Source organism: Bufo bufo, chromosome 4 (genome assembly GCF_905171765.1).
Source record: "Bufo bufo chromosome 4, aBufBuf1.1, whole genome shotgun sequence".
Lineage (NCBI taxonomy): Eukaryota > Metazoa > Chordata > Amphibia > Anura > Bufonidae > Bufo > Bufo bufo.
In genome coordinates this window covers 145,204,410-145,224,892 of record NC_053392.1, presented here as the reverse complement: position 1 = coordinate 145,224,892, position 20,483 = coordinate 145,204,410, and the positions used below count along the sequence as shown (strand labels likewise).

The 20,483-nt window shown below is 38.2% G+C and overlaps 1 protein-coding gene across 1 annotated transcript in view; it reads left to right on the top strand.

Moving 5' to 3' along the window:
• Positions 1-10,976, top strand: part of CLSTN2 (calsyntenin 2) — a 1,304,869-nt gene extending 1,293,893 nt beyond the window's left edge. The window contains exon 17 of the mRNA XM_040428021.1: positions 10,715-10,976. Within this exon, the coding sequence (XP_040283955.1) occupies positions 10,715-10,927 (213 nt within the window). The 3' untranslated portion in view covers positions 10,928-10,976. The remainder of the gene's footprint in view (positions 1-10,714) is intronic.
• The last annotated feature ends 9,507 nt before the right edge of the window (positions 10,977-20,483 follow it).

Here is a 20,483-nt window from a genome sequence, read left to right as displayed (position 1 = left end):
ACGTCGTTAACCCTTTAGGTGTTCCACAAGAGTTATTGGCAAATGGAGATGAAATTTCAGAATTTTAATTTTTGTGCAAATTTTCCATTTTAATACATTTTTTCCCAGTAACAAATCAAGGGTTAACAGCCAAACAAAACTCAATATTCATGGCCCTGATTCTGTAGTTTACAGAAACACCCCATATGTGGTCGTAAACAGCTGTACGGGCACACGGCAGGGCGCAGAAGGAAAGAAATGCCATTCGGTTTTTGGAAGGCAGATTTTGCTGGACTGGTTTTTTTGACACCATGTCCCATTTGACAATAACAGTACCCGCTGATTATGGTGGGTGTAAGAAGAAGCACTTGGCATCAGATGTGTGGCATCAGGCGGGTGCCAGCATTCACACTACTGGCCGGGAAGGACAGCTTTTCCAGGGCAAACTCGGCCAGTTGCGGCCACAAATCCAGTTTGGCTGCCCATTAGTATGCCACCACCTGCTGGTTCAGGTCCTGCTCCAGGTCTAGCTGCTGCTGCTGGTGAGTAGTTTCTTCACTAGGCGGGTTAAGAAAGCTGCTCATCATCCATGGCAGTGGAACGAGAGCGCAGAGGGCCCCCCTGGTTAGACCTGCAAGAGGATGGACCATGGCACAGATAGGCAGCATCCAACTGAGTACATAGGATGTCTCTATAGTAGTTCAGTTTGTCCTTCCTCTCAGTGGGTGTAAAAAAGGAGCACATTTTGGACCGGTAGCGAAGGTCCAACAAGGTGGAGAGCCAGAAGTCAGCCCTCTGCTGAATGGTGACAATTCAGCTGTCACTACCCAAGCAAGTGAGCATGCAGTGGGCCATTTGCGCAAGTGACTCAGAGGGACTCCCTGCCTCCATCTCCACTGCATACTGCCATGGTGTGCCTGTGTCATCTGCCTCATCTTCCTCATCTCCCTCTTGCTCCTCTTTCTTTTCCTGCTCCAACTCTCCTGTCACCTGTGTGGAAAAACTACCGATTTCGCTACACACTGCTTGTGGTTCAATGTCCTCCTCCTCCAGGTCAGCCCCCACAGGGCTCATATGGCTATGAGATGTAGGCGCCACATCTCTAGTCCCCTGATCAGCCAGATGTACCAGCATCTGTTCCAGGATATGAAGCAATGGAATTATGTTGTTCATCCCGTAGTCCTGGTGACTGAAAAATAACGTGGCATCCTCATAGGGCCTGAGCAAACGGGAGGTGTCACGCATGAGCTGCCAATGGCTGACATCGATGTTACACATGGGACTACTTCTGTTCGTTTGGGTCATCAATAAAACGTTTATGGCCTTTCTCTGTTCGTATACTCGGTCCAACATATGGAGGGTGGAATTCCAACGGGTGGAAACGTCGCATATCAACCTATGTTGTGGGATGCCGTACGAGTGGCTGAAGTGCATATAAAGTTTCCGGGCCTTTTTTAGGATGTCTTGCAGATAGGTGGAAGACTTCAGGAACCTCTTGACAACCAGATTGAACACGTGCGCCATGCAGGACGCATGGCTCAGTCCTCCTTGATGCAGCGCTGACACCATGTTCTTCTCATTGTCAGTCACCATGGTTCCGATTTTGAGTTGTCGATGAGAAAGCCAGGATTCAATTTTTTGATGAAGGACACGGAGCAGTTCCTCCCCTTTGTGACTCGGTTCGCCCAGGCAAACGAGGTGTAGATCAGCGTGACACCGCCGTGCCTTGCCCATGTGGTATGTTGGAGGGGCACTGTGAATTTTCCCTGTAGTGGAGGCTGAGGACACGGTGGAGGATGAGGAGGCAGAGGCGAAAGTGGCGTCACCTGGCCAAGTTGCTGGTTTGCCTGGGCAGGAAGCACATTTACCCAGTGAGCCGTAAAGGACATATATTGTCCTTGACCGTAGTTACAGCTCCACACGGTCGGCGCTGCCTTGCACCTTGGCAGACACCGACAGGCTCAAGGACTGGCTCACCTTCTGTTCTATATACAGTGCCTTTCAAAAGTATTCAATGTTTTTTTAATCTGAATTTTATGTGATGGATCAGAACACAATAGTCTAAGTTGCTGAAGGGAAATTAGAAAAATATATAAATAAAACTATTGTTTAGAAATAGTAAACAGAAAATTGGCATGTGCGTATGTATTCACTCCCTTTAGTAGAAAGCCCATAAAAATCTCTGGTGCAACCAATTACCTTCAGAAGTCACATAATTAGTGAAAGGATGTCCAGCTATGTGCAATCTAAGTGTCACACGATCTGTCATTACATATACACACCTTTTTTTTTTGAAAGGCCCCAGAGGCTAAAGCACCTAAGCAAGAGGCATCACTAACCAAACACTGCCATGAAGACCAAAGAACTCTCCAAACAAGTAAGTGGCCAGAAAAAAGCCATTGCTTTCAGCTAAAAAACAAAAAGGCATGTTGTGAGTTTGCAAAAAGGCATGTAGGAGACTCCCAAAATGTGTGGAGGAAGGTGCTCTGCTCTGATGAGACAAAAATTGAACTTTTCGGCCATTAAAGAAAACGCTATGTCTGGCGCAAACCCAATACATCACATCACCCAAAGAACACCATCTCCACAGTGAAACATGGTGGTGGCAGCATCATGCTGTGGGGATATTTTTCAGCAGCCGGGACTGGAAAACTGGTCAGAGTTGATGGATGGTGCTAAATACAAGGATATTCTTGAGCAAAACCTGTACCACTCTGTGCGTGATTTGAGGCTAGGACGGAGGTTCACCTTCCAGCAGGACAATGACCCCAAACACACTGCTAAAGCAACACTTGCGTGGTTTAAGGGGAAACGTGTAAATTTGTTGGAATGGCCTAGTCAAAGCCCAGATCTCAATCCAATAGGAAATCTGTGATCAGACTTAAAGATTGCTGTTCACAAGTGCAAACCATCCAACTTGAAGATGCTGGAGCAGTTTTGCAAGGAGGAATGGGCAAAAATCCCAGTGGTAAGATGTGGCAAGCTTATAGAGACTTATCCAAAGCGACTTGGAGTTGTGATTGCTGCAAAAGGTGGCTCTACAAAGTATTGAATTTAGGGGGGTGAATAGTTATGCACATTGACTTTTTCTGTTATTGTGTCCTATTTGTTGTTTGCTTCACAATAATAATAAAAAAAAAAATCTTCAAAGTTGTGGGCATGTTCTGTAAATTAAATTATGCAAATCCTTTAAACAATCCATGTTAATTCCAGGTTGTGAGTCACCAAAACACGAAAAAAGTCAAGGGGGCACTGTATTTGCGCAGGGCTGGTACTGCCTTTTTGGGAAAGAAATGACGGCTTGGGACTCTCTACCTCGGCTCGACACAAGCCATTAGTTCTCTGAAAGGTACAGAGTCCACCACTTGGAAAGGGAGGGACTGCAGCACCAGCAACTTGGACAGGAGCATGTTCAGTTTCTGCGCCGTTGAATGAGTTCACATATACTATTGTCTCTTGGCAATCGCTTCAGTGATCGATTGCTGACGGAATGACTGATGAGTAGGAGGGCAAGGAGCAGGCGCATCAGGACCGGTAGATGATGGGAAGGACAGACAACTCACTTCGGCTGAGGCGGTGGAGCCTTGACTGCTTGAAATCGGGTGCTTGCCACTGGGTGATGCAGCGGTTGCTGCGGCAGGCTGGACCACCACATTGGAGCCACGGTTATTCCAGGCCACTTTATGGTGACGCTGCATATATTGATGCAGGGCCATGGTGCCAACATTGGCACTTTTGACATGCTTCACCTTCTGCACACAGATTCGGCAAATGGCCATGTTCACTTCCTCCGGCGGCTTAACAAAAAACTGCCACACCACCGAGTAGGAGATTTTACCCCCAACACTACTCACTGACTGACTGCTAATTCCGCCACCTCCGTGAACCCCTGCACCACTACTTTCTGGGCATGTAGGCTCCTGCGAAGCGGGTGGTCTAACTCGGGCATGTTTGGCTCCCGACCTCCAACATCTGCCTCCCTGATATGCTACCGACTTGCTGGCTTCGCCGCTGCCTCACTCGCAGGCTGCCACCCTCTTCTCACCTAGCTCCCAATTGCGACCAGCTACATCATCATCGAGTACTGTCTGCACGTCACTGATGTCCTCCTCACCGGTCTCTGAGCCAGGAGCCTGATCGCTTGCAACACCAGCTCCCACGCTGCTTTTCTCATCACTATTTGCCCACTTATCGGAGGAAGTAGCAGATGTCTCCTCCAGATCTTGGCTGGGCAGTAGCTGCTGACAGTCCTCTAGTAGCTCATCCTCGCTGTATAGTGAAGCTGAGCCCACAGCATATAATACTTCTCTGGCTGTGGGAACAGAAAAGGATAGAGGCAGGTTGAGGACAGGTGAGGGCACAGGGCCTGCTCCCTGGCCATGCCAACTAAGGGTAGTGTCGGATGAACCCACTGAATCTTGGCTGGGGGTGTCATATCAATTGGGACAAAGTGGATGACCGAGTCAACCATTCAATAACTGCTGGGTTGCTGATCAAGACACGACCGCTAGATGACACCGGGACCTCAGGCCTCTCGAAGGGACCATTGCTGTCATGCCCCCTTACTCTGCTGTGACCTGTGCCTGCGCCAGAAACATTTAGGCCTCTGCCACTTCCCTGTGTAGGGCCTGGAACTTCTGTCTGACATACTGTTAGATCAAATAAATAAATAAAAAGGAAATTAAAACACCCAAAAAAGTCTGTAATTTTCTCACTTCGCCACACAACGGCTAATAAGCCCTTTTATTTCCACTAATACACGACAAAGAAGGCTTTAGAACATATAACTGCACAGCTGAATGGCATTTAGGCCCTTATTTTTTTCCACTTATACACGCCACAAAAGGCTTTAGAACATAAACTGTATTGCTAAACAGCAAATAATATATATTTTTTTGCCACTAATACATGCCAAAAAGGGCTGTAATTTTCTCACTTCATCACACAACGGCAAATACTTTTTTTTGTGCCACTAATACATGCCAAAAATTCCTTTAGAACATTTAACTGCACCGCTGAACGGCAAATATATATTTTTTTGCCTCTGATAAACTTCAAAAAGGACTGTCATTTTCTCACTTCACCACACAACGGCAAATACTTTTTTTGTGCCTCTAATATGGTACACAAAAGGCTTCAGAACATATAAAGGCACAGTTGAACGACAAATAATATATATTTTTTTGCCACTAATACATGACAAAAAGGGCTTTAGAACATATAACTGGTCCACTGAATGGCAAATAATATATATTTTTGTGCCACTAATACACACCAAAAAGGGCTTTAGAACATATAACTGCACCGCTGAATGGCAAATAATATATATTTTTTTGCCACTAATACATGCCAAAAAGGGCTATAATTTTCTCACTTCATCACACAACGGCAAATACTTTTTTGTGCCACTAATACACGCCAAAAATGGCTTTAGAATATATAACTGCACTGCTGAACAGCAAATATGCCCTTACTTTTTTTCCACTTATACAAGCCACAAAAAGTTTTAGAACATATAACTGAACCGCTGAACGGCAAATAATATATATTTTTTTGCCAATAATACACTCCAAAAAGGGCTGTAATTTTCGTACTTCACCACATAAAAGCTAATAAGACCTTTTTTTACCACTAATACAAGACAAAAAATGCTTTAGAACATACATCTGCACCACACAAGGGCAAATAAGACATATAAATATTTCCTTGTAATAAACCCTGTTAATGGCTGTATCAAATAGCACTTGCACCCCAATATAAAGAACGGTTTGCTGGAATTACAGAGCTGTATAATGGCAATTTGGATACCCATTTTATACAAAAATTTGTTTCGCAAACAGTCGGTTGCTGCTGTGCATACGGTTCCCACCCCAGGTAATATTTTTACAAAGATCACAGCAGATAAATGAAATGTTCTTTGTGTTTTTCTTTTATTTTGTTTCAAAATTTGGATACCCAGTCAGTGCAGCAAGGTGAAATAGAATTTTTCCTATTACCAGGCTATAAACTCCTCTTCTGAACCCTGTTCTGCTTCAATACTGTGGAATAATTCCTCCCTATCCTTTCCCTGAACTTCTATACAGCAAAATAAAAGTTTTAAAGTCTTTTCTACCACTGTCCCTAGCACTTCCTCACGTCTCTACCTGCACTAAGAAACTTAACAAAACTACTACACTGGAAAATGGCTGAGGCTATTTATAGAGAGGTCACATCACAGGGCTGGCTGCTGATTGGCTGCATGCATGGCATTGCGGGTGATCCCTCGTTCCCAGAGTTCCATACTCCGTGTCCTAACACATGCAGCAGCACAAAGCGTGAGGAAATTCGGATTCGGTGCAAATTGAATTTGTCCTAAAATTTGGATCAAATTCCACTTCGCCAACTTCGATTCGCTCATCTCTAGTTACCACAAAGAGTCATTAAATTCAGATTTAGTGTAAATCTATTTTTTTCCTGAAATTCGGATGGAATTTCACTTCATCAACTTTGATTCGCTCATCTCTATATATACATTCAGGTCCATAAATATTGGGACATCAACAAAATTTTAACATTTTTTTTCTCTATACACCACCACAATGGATTTGAAATGAAACGAACAAGAGGTGCTTTAACTGCAGACTGTCAGCTTTAATTTGAGGGTATTTACATCCAAATCAGGTGAACGGTGTAGGAATTACAACAGTTTGTATATGTGCCTCCCACTTGTTAAGGGACCAAAAGTAATGGGACAATTGGCTTCTCAGCTGTTCCATGGCCAGGTATGTGTTATTCCCTGATTATCCCAATTATAATGAGCAGATAAAAGGTCCAGAGTTCATTTCAAGTGTGCTATTTGCATTTGGAATCTGTTGCTGTCAACTCTCAAGATGAGATCCAAAGAGCTGTCACTATCAGTGAAGCAAGCCATCATTAGGCTGAAAAAACAAAACAAACCCATCAGAGAGATATCAAAAACATTAGGCGCGGCCAAAACAACTGTTTGGAACATTCTTAAAAAGAAGGAACGCACCGTGAGCTCAGCAACACCAAAAGACCCGGAAGACCACGGAAAACAACTGAGGTGGATGACCGAAGAATTCTTTCCCTGGTGAAGAAAACACCCTACACAACAGTTGGCCAGATCAAGAACACTCTCCAGGAGGTAGGTGCATGTGTGTCAAAGTCAACAATCAAGAGAAGACATCACCAGAGTGAATACAGAGGGTTCACCACAAGATGTAAACAATTAGTGAGCCTCAAAAAACAGGAAGGCCAGATTAGAGTTTGCCAAACGACATCTAAAAAAGCCTTCACAGTACTGGAACAACATCCCTTTGGACAGATGAGACCAAGATCAACTTGTACCAGAGTGATAGGAAGAGAAGAGTATGGAGAAGGAAAGGAACTGCTCATGATCCTAAGCATACCAGCTCATCAGTGAAGCATGGTGGTAGTAGTGTCATGGCGTGGGCATGTTTGGATGCCAATGGAACTGGTTCTCCTGCATTTATTGATGATGTGACTGCTGACAAAAGCAGTAGGATGAATTGTGAAGTGTTTCGGGCAATATTATCTGCTCATATTCAGCCAAATGCTTCAGAACTCATTGCACGGCGCTTCACAGTGCAGATGGACAATGACCCAAAGCATACTGCAAAAGAAACCAAAGAGTTTTTAAGGGAAAGAAGTGGAATGTTATGCAATGGCCAAGTCAATCACCTGACCTGAATCTGATTGAGCATGCATTTCACTTGCTGAAGACAAAACTGAAGGGAAAATGCCCCAAGAACAATCAGGAACTGAAGACAGTTGCAGTAGAGGCCTGGCAGAGCATCATCAGGGATGAAACCCAACATCTGGTGATGTCTATGCGTTCCAGACTTCAGGCTGTAATTGACTGCAAAGGATTTGCAACCAAGTATTAAAAAGTGAAAGTTTGATTCATAATTAGTAGTCTGTCCCATTACTTTTGGTCCCTTAACAAGTGGGAGGCACATATGCAAACTGTTGTAATTCCTACACCGTTCACCTGATGTAGATGTAAATACCCTCAAATTAAAGCTGACAGTCTGCAGTTAAAGCACATCTTGTTTGTTTCATTTCAAATCCATTGTGGTGGTGTATAGAGCCAAAAATATTAGAATTGTGTCCATGTCCCAATATTTATGGACCTGACTGTAAGTAAGGCTCACATTTGATGCACACTTCTTCTACTACCTATTTTTGCGTAATCACCAATAAAATGCATTTAGAATATTTTTCATCGGCTTTTTGGGAATTTAATTTTAGATCTAATGATAATCTGAATTCAGTGTATTTGCTTGTCAAAATATTTATTGCAAGAAACTCTATTATCTTACATTTCGTGTAAGTTGTGGAGGATGATGTTTTAGTCACAAGCTATGAAACATGTGTAGCGTGTAATTGCCACTTGTGAAAAATATTTCTGCTTTGAGGTTTTCCATTATATTTAAGCAGTTATTTTAAGTAACCAAAATGTTATTGTAAAGTACAATACAGCCGAAGACCTGGGTTATGTTAAAAAAAAATGAGATACAGCAATTCTGAGGTAAAAAGCCAGAACTGTTATTTTGAAGGTCCAGACACATGGCCTTAACACAGTCCATTTCTTTTTACATGGCCCTGAGTCTCTTTTCTATAGTCTTGAACCTTTTTAAGTATAACAATAACCTTTATTATCCAGCAATTACGGAAATGTATTGCTTTTATTCCATATTATATCAATGGTTTTAGTTCATTGGACAAATCTAATACTATGTGCAGATATAGTATAGGAGGCTCACACATAGGTGCATAAATCTTAATAAATTCAGTGTAATTTGCACTTTGTAAATACAAAAATTAATTCTTGTTCATAACAGGCTTGGATTTGTGCCAAAATTTGCACAATTTTCTGTCTTTAGTATTAAGTACTGTGGAGTCATTTATTAATCTGAAATACGCCTAAATTGGTTATATTTCAGGCACAAATGGTGATGCAAGAGTTAATCCTCTTCATAACTTTGGTGGAACCACCACCAGCTATAGGGCTTTATTAAGACTGGCATGTAAAATGCCTTTCTTAATAAATGTGCCCCTGTATGTATCCATTTTTTCTACTTTTGACTAGGAATTTAAATTTTTGAGCAAATATTTGACTTCTTTCACAAATTGCACTAAACCTTTTGGGGCTCAATACAAGCCAAAAATGGGTGTAAACTGATTAATAAATGTGGGTCATTAGCTTTACTAATACTAAGCCTATCCATATGCATTGTAGTTTCACCTATATAAATAAAATGCCAATAACAACACAGCTATAGACACTGTTAGAAATACAAAAACGAACCACTATTCCATTTCTATCACCACAGCTACCAGAGGATTGCCAGAGGATCCAAAAATTAATGAAAACATCTATTGTATTGTGATTTTACTACAAATTGTGGGATGGAATGCAATATTATTAGGTAGAATATAGGGTTGAGCGGGTTCGTACCGAACTTTGCGAGTTCAGGTAACCGGATCCGAACCCAGACTTTTTCCCTGAAGTTTGGGTTCGGTGTTCGGGTGATTTTATTATTTTCTGTTTTAATATGGTTATAACGGAAAATAATAGCCTTCTTAATAGAGAATGCTAAATAAAATGGCCATTGAGGGGTTAAAAATAATTTAAAAAACTCACCTCATGCACTTGATCACACAGCCGGTATCCTCTTCTTTCCTTTTTCTGCACGACCTACAAAAGGACCTGCAATGACGTCAGTGCACTCACCACGTGGTGAGCGCAGTGATGTTATCACAGGTCCTGCTGACTGATCGCAGGTCCTTTTGCAGGTCCTGCAAATAGAAGAAGGAAGAGGATACCAGCTGCACGATCAAGTGAATGAGGTGAGGTTTTTTAAAATTATTTTTAACCCCTCAATGGCCATTTTATTTAGCTTTAAGATTGGCCATTTTATTTAGCATTAAGATTGGCCATTTTATTTAGCATTAAGAATGCTATTATTTTCCGTTATAACCATGTTATAACGGAAAATAATAAAGTGAAGTTCGGGTCCCCATTGACTTTAATGGGATCCGGGTTCAGGGTCAAGTTCAGGTCCCGAACCCAAACTTTGACCTGAAATTCTGCCGAACTCGGCGAAACCAAACTTCTACGGGTTTGCTCATCTCTAGTAGAATACCTTCATGAAGTGATTGTTCCCATCCCAATTGGCAAAAAAATAAAATAAAATAATATATATAAAACAACACTGGGCCGCATAGCAGCTTCAATGTGTAGGTTTTGAGTGCCAGCGGCTGTAGGGGCTATCCACCTCCAAATAATCAATAAATGTAAGAAATTCCACGGCACATCCAGGGCGTAAAATCAAAGTAGTTTCTTTTTATTCACTAGACAACGACGTTTCGGTCCACTTGCTGAGAAAGGGCGTAACATCAAAGTAGTTTATTTTTATTCACCAGATATCGACGTTTCGGTCACTGCTTGAGAAAGGTCCTAGCTAGTGGACTGAAACGTCGTTGTCTGGTGAATAAAAAGAAACAACTTTGATTTTACGCCCTGGATGTGCCGTGGAATTTCTTAAATTTATTAATTATTTGGAGGTGGATATCCCCTACAGCCGCTGTAGGGGCTATCCACCTCCAAATAATCAATAAATTTAAGATTTTAGACTACATCAAAACATCTATATCCATGTTTGCATTGACTATTGTTTAGTATTTGAAATGTCTTATTTGTCCATGATAGAAATATGAAACAAATGTCCCTGGAGAAGGTGAAAGTGAGGAAGAAGAGGAGGTAGAAGACGATGAGGACGATGATGAAGAAGATGAAGAGAGCACAAGTGGTGACTCTGATGACAGTGATGAAGAGGAAGTTGAAAACCAACCAAGATCAAAGCAGCACACTGCAACACGAAGAGGACACCTGGAATGGAATCAATTAACACTTACGTACTAATACTTTCTTCTTATTCTTCCTTTTGTAAACACAAATCTTATTTATTTCAGAAGCAACTTAGTTAAAGACATTGGATTTAGTGACAGGATTACCAATAATGGCATTTTGTTAATTTGCTGACAAACCATAGCCTCAAAGAAATCCTGGTTTGTATATGTAAATGTTGGTGTTTTATTGATGGTCCATATAACAATCCAGGTACTAATAATATACAACAGCTCCCTAGAGGTAATGCCAGCAAAGGGAGAATATAATTTCCCAAGAGAGCTTTGTGTTTGCCAGCATTTATAACCCATTTGCTCCAGAGAAATGTATAGCTCATAAACTGTCAATATATTGAAGCAAAATAGAGAGGAATGTAATATTGAGCAAAGTAGACTGTCTGTATATTACAGCACATGGAAATCGTAGTTTAACAAAAAAAGGAGAGTTATAAATAATAGAAAATTATTTCCTCATTTTATTTAGACTTGCTTCACAAGTAGCTACATTGTTTGGAAGGAGCTCCTTTACAAGGTCCAACCTTTGGGGACATTATCAAGAAGGAATGTTGCTAGATTCTCTTTCTCCTAATAATGGCCCATTATAAAGGTGCCACAAATCATCTGATGAATGAGCAAACGTTCATTTATATAGGAAAAGCGTTGTTGATGTGGACACCAAAATAATCGTTTCTGGGTAGCAGATCATCCTGTGTAGTAGCAATTGCTTGTCCTCATACAGCAGAGGTAATTGCTGCATATAGAGATGCAGCTGAACTAAACTTGATGGTTAACGCGTTAAGTAAAAAATAGCACAAAAAGATTAACTAACTCTTTCAATGTATTTCAATAGCTATTGTCACAAGATGGCACGAGATTACACTGAGATGTGTTATCAGAGCTATGATAGTCAATTTTAGCTCAGCTATATTAGTACTTAATATTAAGCAATGATCAGGAACTAATAGTTCATCCCCAATAATTGCCTGCTTAGTCAGCCTATGTAAAAATGGCCTTTAGAGCTGATTATTAGGGCAGAAAAGATAAAATTTGTTACACAATATTTTATTTGGAACAGACAACTTTTATGCTATTTTTCTTTCGAAAGTGTTCCATTTATCTTCAAAATTACCACTTTCAAACATTAGAATGTCGATATCCCTAACTGAACTATAACAATCAGATCTAATTAGAGATTTCTAAAGCAACAATGTCAACATTTTAATTTAATGATGTATGCCATCAATTTGTTCAAAGTCTTTTTTTGTTATTTTATTTTTATTTTTTATCTAAGAGATGTTATTGCTTTTGTTGTTTTTATCAAAATCCAAAAGCTTAATTGTTATTAAAATGTATATTTAAATTTCATTTCCATGTCTCGACTAGTTAAGTTTAATCAATAGAGTGTCACATATAGGCAAATAGTACATGATTCCCAAAGCTTTTAAATGTATTGGAAGATAAAAATTTCCATAAATGAAATTATTAAAAAAACATCCATTTCCTCATTTTTATTAATGCTATCTGTTATCCCCCACCCAGCTATCTCTGTTTTATCTCACCACTCTAGGTGTCGAAATCTCCATTGTGGAAAGGGCTAAAAGACATGTGATGTTCATGTGTCTTGTAAATTTTTGCACTCATTCTCTTCACTTGGTTCCTCCTGCAATGGGTGGAGCAAACACAGTGTCGTGAGATAGAACTGTCAAGACTGGATAAGGGGGATAATATCTATTTTCTCTGCAGAGTTATTTTTTATTATTCAACTTAAATAAAGTCAGAATATTATTTATAAGATTTTAATACTTTATTTATTAAAGCGAGATATAGTTTAAGGGGGAAGCTATAATATCATGAATAACCACACAAATACTGAGGAGCAGGTCCTTTTATAATGTGTACGCTATGTATTTTTCACTAAAATTGCATAAATTACCACAAACCATAGATTATATTTATAACACTAAAATATCATTTCCACATATATGTTTTTTCACTTTGTAAATTATACTACTGTATTGTTAGCATATCATTGCAAAAACTTCTCTGAGCAAAAGGGTTTATTTTACTCTAATAGGTATGGATAAGCAATCCATTTGATTGGTTCTGCATGCAAACAAATAAAATATACCATCATATCCTGTCAATGAATCCACTGATTTTTTTGTCAATGCTATTTTTTCATACAGGAGAGGTTTTGGTTATGAATCTATACCTAAATAGTCTTAGTTAAGCCCCTCGGCTTTATTTATAACAAATGTGGTTCCACTGTCAGATGGGACTAGGTGTGAGTTTAAACCCTTGTTGAGTATCAGTTTCTTGGGAAGGATTGTTTAGAATTTTTCCAACCCCTGTTTATGCATTTCAGCATGTAGAATTGTTAGCTAATTTTAGTTTTAGCAAAACTTACATTGTCTGCTTATGTCTGCTAAGCTGGTGAAAGGGACCATCTAGTACCAAGTAAAAATTGGGTGGAAAGTCAGATGAATTATTGTAATTAGTGTTTTCTCCTTAGCTAAAGGTTGTATCTCTCTACCAATGTCACAAATGGGAATTTTACTAATGTGTTACTCTGTCTGTATCATGTTTGTAATATCACATTACCTGATGGCCACAAATTATAGAGAAATATTCATGGTTCATTTTTTGGGTTAGGTGTCATGATCATTTAGACCATTTATAGGAATTACTGTACCCACCACCACGGGGTCTTAGTCCAAATGTCAGGGACATTCTTTATCATGGAATAAAAAATAATTACTTAGAAAATATGGACTTAACTTGACAAAAAAAAATCCTTCTATCAGTATACACATAATATGCCCATTGCTACTTTTGGAATAAGTCATATGTATAACATAAGTAGCTGATCTGTAAGGGTGGCCTTAAACGCTCTGATATTACTTAGTATTTACCAATTCAAATGCTTGTTTGACTATAGCTCCTGTTGGTGAAGGAAGCAGATAGTGTAAAAGCGATCTTAACCCTTTCAATCAATATATGATATTGGTTAGTATTGTGTCAAGAATGAGTTATGTGGCTAGCATAAAATTTTGCATTAAGAGTGAAAGCTTTGAAAATTGGAAATCCTTGAGTAAAGAGTTGTTTTACAGTAAGCAGGTATGTTAATACATTTGAGGAAATATCTTATTATAGAATGAATAGTGACTACTGTAACAATGAACAGAACAGGAAAAGTGTCTACTGCGACTGGGGACTACTCACTGCATTGCAAGCACCTCACTCATTTTCCCCTTCTAATACAATGATTTGGACTTTTTTTTAAATGATGAATAAAAGATTGTTAAATATGTCTTATTTATTTATATGTTATAATATTTACTATAATTCACATTACAGAAGGAAATGTTTTATACTGGAATTACAGAAATCTTGCTCTATAATTGACAGTGCTGCCCTAGCAATATTGGCACTTAGTCAGATTGGCAGAGCATCTGGATGACACTTTATTGTACTATATCATAACCTTGGGTCTATTGAAGATTCTGTTACATAGCAACATGCATAGTAGTATAGCTTGTAAGGCTAAAAAGGCATCTATCCATCCATCCAGTTCAGCCTGTTATCCTGCAAGTTGATCCAGAGGAAAGCAAAAAACTCTGTAAGGTAGAAGCCAATTTTCCTCATTTTAGGGGGAAAAAAATTATTGTCAACTGCAATCAGGCAATCAGAATAACTCCCTGGATCAACAACCTTTCGCCAGAAATATAATAACTATAACTAATTAGTGTTGAGCACGAATATTCAAATAACGAATTTTAATCTTGAATATCACCACTTTGAGAATTCACAAATATTTAGAATATAGTGCTATATATTCATATTTGCAAATAGTGTTGATCGTGAATATTCTAATTGCGAATTTATCTTCAATATCGGCACTTAGCAACATCCCTAGCAACCAATAGGCATGTCGCCTACCCCTTTGTGTTGATCGCGTATATTCTAATTGCAAGTTTTTATCGCGAATAGATTACATTGTCTATTTTAGCAATCAAGTAAATAATGACTGGAGATCACAAATTCTCGAATATTCGGCCAAAAATTCTTGAATATTCGAATATTGCCTATTCCACTCATCACTATAACTAATGTTGAGCGAATTGAGCTTCAAATCTAAGATCCAAAGTTGATTTGCTTAAAACATCATTTAAATGCTGTACGGAGATTTGTCTCCATATATCATTCAAATGTATTTGCTTGGCGAGGGAAATTCTTTATCACCGAAGTCTTGTGGGACTTCAGTGAATATCTTCGGGATTTGATTTTTGAACTTGAAAACCATTTTAAAACTTGGATCCGAAGTCGGTACCGAGGTACCAGCCAGTACTGAAGCCAACTTTGGATTCCTGTTTTCAGATGCTTTTCAAGTTTAAAAATCGAATGCCGAAGTTATTAACCAAAGTCTTGTGAGACTAATTTAACTTGCCAGAGCCCAGAAATTTTAATGATGTACAGAGACAGGTCTCCATACAGCATGTCCACTCATCAGTCACAGTCCTGGGTATAAATAGATGTTGGGAGAGATCTCTGTACTGACCCCTGATATATTTATACATAGTTATTAGATCTCCCCTCAGTCGTCTTTTTTTCTAAACTAAATAACTGTAAGTTTGAGAATCTTTCTAGGTACTGTAGTCCCCGCATTCCAGTTAGTACTGTAGCTGTCCTCCTCAGAACCCGTCTTGTCAACTATATATTACCCATGTATCTCCAGTCTAATTGAAAATAGATAATGGTAAAAAGAAAGGATAGTGTTTGTCTATGCAGGATTTGAGCAGGATTTATCTGGAAGTGCAGGTCAAGAGGAGTAAATACTCACATGCATAATTTATCTTTTTGCCTCTGGTTTTTGCCACTACTATTAAAATTTGTTATATTTATATATATTACATGGCCATTATGCATATTTTATGTTTCACCTCATTGATTGCTTTTTTTACAGCTAAATATTCAGCAGACATTGTGTAAAGAAAATACTGCATCCAATGTGTTATGGCATTGCTATGAGCAGATAATCTTTTGTGTTGTTGAGGTTGATTTTACCCATAGAAAGTGCAATAGTTGTACATGATCTCCACTGAGCATCTACTGTGTCATAGTAGTCAGAAAAAAACGTTATGGTAAATGCTTGCTAATCTATTCTTCTCTGCATCATTTTCTAAATTAAATTTACCAGAATGGTTAAAAGGGCAGTCCCATAGCAAGCACTTATTCATTGTCCATCGGATATGAGATAAGTCTCTGTTTGGAGGGGTATGATTGCTTGGGCCCCTGCCAAACATGAGAAAGTGTTCTCTATTTTAAATGGAGCAGAAGTCGCATATGTGCTCTGCTAATCCATTCATCTTAATAGAGCTGCTGGATATAGTCGTGCACCTGTACTTGGCTGTCTCCAGTAGTCCTACAGACACGAATGGTACAACCACATACTAGGGGACTGATCCATTTATACAGGGTAGCATGGGGGCTGCACTCTCTTGATGGGTGGGGAACCCAGCAATTGGAACTCTGTTATACTGTTGGTCGGAAATGAGTGTTTGTCATGGGATAGCACCTTTAATAAATCAGATGCACATAAATGATAGTTACGTTATGTCTATGTAAAGATCATACTTGTCAGTCATTTTATATGTAGCATATATTCATATATCAAACAAAGGTAATGGTAGCATGTATTACAATGTATAATAATCAGAGAATCAGGATATATGAACATAAACTACAAGGTTTGAATATTTACTGACAAGTTGATGAATTATATCAATTGTCTATTGAGACCTACTTCTCCAAGGTAACTGACTGCAAACAAGTTCTGTGTAGTCTGATCTCCCATTCCATCAGCCTTCTACAACTTGCACAGGGTATCTTGACTTTTACCATGGGAAAAATAGGTCTGCATAAGAGCTGTAGAAATATATAATCATAATGAAGAATATTGGTACATTTGATATAGTCGGTACATTTTTCATTTCAGAAGTATGGGAGCAGCACACTATTTGTTACAAAGATGAAAATTGTTTAAATGAATTATTTAAATACAGTAAACATTTAAATAAACCTATCTGAAAATAAAATCTGATTTTCATTCCCTATTGAACAAAAAGCTCCAAATCTTCAAATACTTGTCATAAAATATACATATAGCTTAAAAGATGTTACAAGGGTAAGCTTGTGTCTTCTTTAAAGAGTATGACTGCAGGAAAATGCATATGTTAACTGCTGAAAATGATGCACTTCCTGATGTGTTAAAGTCTTCATCTTCCACAGATGACATCATCAGACACATGTGAGATTAGGTTTTAATGCATTTTCCAGCTTTGAGTAGCGCTCTGTGGGTGCTTGTGCACACCTTAAGTGTTGCTAAAGATTTCTGGCAACAGAGAATCAATGTAGTAAAATGCAAACATCAGTTATAGTTTCATTTGGCCTGAAGGGACCCACACATCTTTCTACTTAGTAAAACAAAAAAAAAATTCAATGTTTGCTCTGAAACTCTCATTAATTTTAAATAACCTGAAGCTGCAATTCTCAGAAATAAGTCAAGTTTGTATTGCCAGTTACACAGGCTTACACTTTATGTGCAATGCTTTTTTGATCATTATTGGCAGAACACATTTATAACAATCCAGAGTTTGTAGTGGTAATCATTTTTTATAGAGCTACTGTTTGAATAGTAAAACCACAAAGCCAGAACAAAGAATTCATTTACCCAAAGTCTTATGTTCTAGAATCAGAAGCTTGCTATTGGACTTAATGTATTTCTCATGTACCTAGACCGCCCATGTTGACCAGAATCCTTTAAGTGTATTGTACATTTTTTCTTAAAATGTTGAGCAAGCAGCCTCCCCTTCAAATTTCTGATCAAGAGACTCTTCGTGAGCACCCTCAATCACTAAGCAGAGGCATGTTATATGTGCTAAACAGTCATTAAGGGGTTGATTTCTAAACAATTGAGGGTGCACTTCTAGGCCCTACATTAAAATCTTAGAATGCATTTGAGTGTCCAAAACTGTGCCAATTCAGAATACAGCTGTAAATGTAGTAAAGTAGGTCAACAGATTGGATTTAGCAGGAGTGAAAGTAAGGAAAGCCACATAGAAATTTTCTTGGCAACCATTAATCTTAAATTAATTACATATTTAATAATTATAGAATTAAAGATGAGTGAATTTTCTAAAATTTCATTTTCGGTCTAATTCATCTAAATCAACCAATAAATTCATTTCAGTTACAAATACATTCTATCCAAAGTACTTTAAATGTATTTTTCTCTCTTTGAAAAATTTTGGGTGAATTTTGGATTTTTGAATTTTATTTGCACATCTCTACCTAGAATTATACATTCTAAATTTTAACAGTTCTAAAAAAAAAAATATTTTTGGATCTAAGGAATGGAGGTTCTCGACTCAAAACCCCACTAGGCAGAGCAAAAAGCTTTTAAATAGAAGCAGCTTCCCCACCCCGGTCAGACCTTGTCTGCCCATTGTTTCAGTTTAGAGTCATCTCCCTCTCTTTCTAGATACATTTGCATCCTGAAATGACAAAAGATTTCCAGTATATTTATTATCTTAAAAACATGGGGGTAAGTGGTTACCAAGCATCTCTGACAGCACTGATCTTCTCAGGGAATTAAGCACTGGTCTTTCTTATATACACTAGAATCATGCAGATCATGCGAATCATCAACAGTTCTTTAAAACTTACTGTATGGCAAGTTCTAGTATATTACATGAAACGATAGTGATTGGTGTGAGATCTTCTAAAGTGACTTAACAAAAGTGTATGATGTTGGCCTGTGCTGAGAAGAGGAGATTAACTCCAATGGCATTATTTCAGAGGAACTACTAACAATATTCTGTATTTTTGGGAGCACCAGAGCCCTGTACATGAACAGTGTGAAAGTTATTGCAAGATTTATCTGCCTATGTTCTAATTCAGCATATAGGCTAAAAATTAGAGGGGGTGGGGAGTTTGAAGAATACTTTGCCATATCATTCTCATGCATGAACTGAGATTCTTTCATTTGGGACAAGCACCTTAGAGCTGTCTTAGCTGCCTACGGTTTTTGTTCCCTTTGTACTTCCTAAAATTCAAATCTGTTAGATGATAGTCAAATGATATACATTTATTACTTCTATTATAATAGTATAATAATATCACATATATTGGCACTGAATTTGTAATTTAGTATATTTTGACTGTACTAATTTAGGGGACCTGCCTTCTACGGGGACCGAGAAGATCCAGCCCCAGGCTAGGTCTCCTAGGCAACCTAGCAGGCAATGCATTACAATACAGATATTGTTTGTAATAAAAAAAGAAAGTTTCAAGAAAAAAATGCCCCTTTCCCCTGCTTTTATAATGAAAAATAGAAAAACATTAGGTATCAAAATGTCCGTAATGCCCGGCTTTATAAATATATCAAATGATCCACCCCTTCGGATAAAGCCATTTTTGTCACCTTGCATCACAAAGAGTGCAACACCAAGAGATCAAAAAGGTGTATGTCCCACAAAATGGTACCAATAAAACCGTCACCTCATTCAGCAAAAAATGAGCCCCTAAATAAGAAAATCGCTCAAAAAATAAAAAAATAAACTATAGCTCTCAGAAAATGGAGACATTAAAACATAATTTTTTTGTTTTAAAAATGCTATTCTTGTGTTAAAGTGAAATAAAGTTAAAAAGTATGCATATTAGGTATCGTCGCGTCCGTAACAACCAAATCTATAAAAATATCACAAGACCTAACCCCTCAGCTGAACACTGTAAAAAAATAAAATAAAAACTGTGCCAAAAAAGCAATTTTTTGTCACCTAACATCACATGAAGTGCAACACCAAGTGATTAAAAAGGCATATGCCCGCCAAAATAGTACCAATCAAACCGTCACCTCATCCTACAAAAAATGAGACCCTACCTAAAACAATCGGTCAAAAAATAAATAACCTATGGCTCTCAGACTATGGAGACACTAAAACATCATATTTTTGGTTTAAAAAATACTATTATTGTGTAAAACTTAAATAAATAAGAAAAAGTATACATATTAGGTATTTCCACATCCATAACAATCTGCTCTATAAAAATGTCACATGACCTAACCCCTCAGGTGAATGCTATAAAAATAAATAAATAAATACTGTGCCAAAACAACCAATTTTTTGGTTACCTTCCTCCATAAAATGTAATAATGAATGATCAAAAAAATCATATGTACTTAAAAATGGAACCAATAAAAACATCAACTCTTCCTGCAAAAAACGAGCCCCTGCACAAGATGATTGGCATAAAAATAAAAAAAATGGCGTTCAGAAAATGGAGACAAACATTTTTTTTCAAAAATGCTTTATTATGTAAAACTGAAACAAACAAGCAAAGAAAGTAGACATATTTGATATCATTGCGTCTGTAACAACCTGTTCTATATAAATAGCACATAATCTGCCCTGTCAGATGAATGTTGTAAAAAATAAAAACGGTGCCAAAACAGCGATTTCTTGGTTACCTTGCTTTACAAAAAAGTTAATATAGAGCAATTAAAAATCATA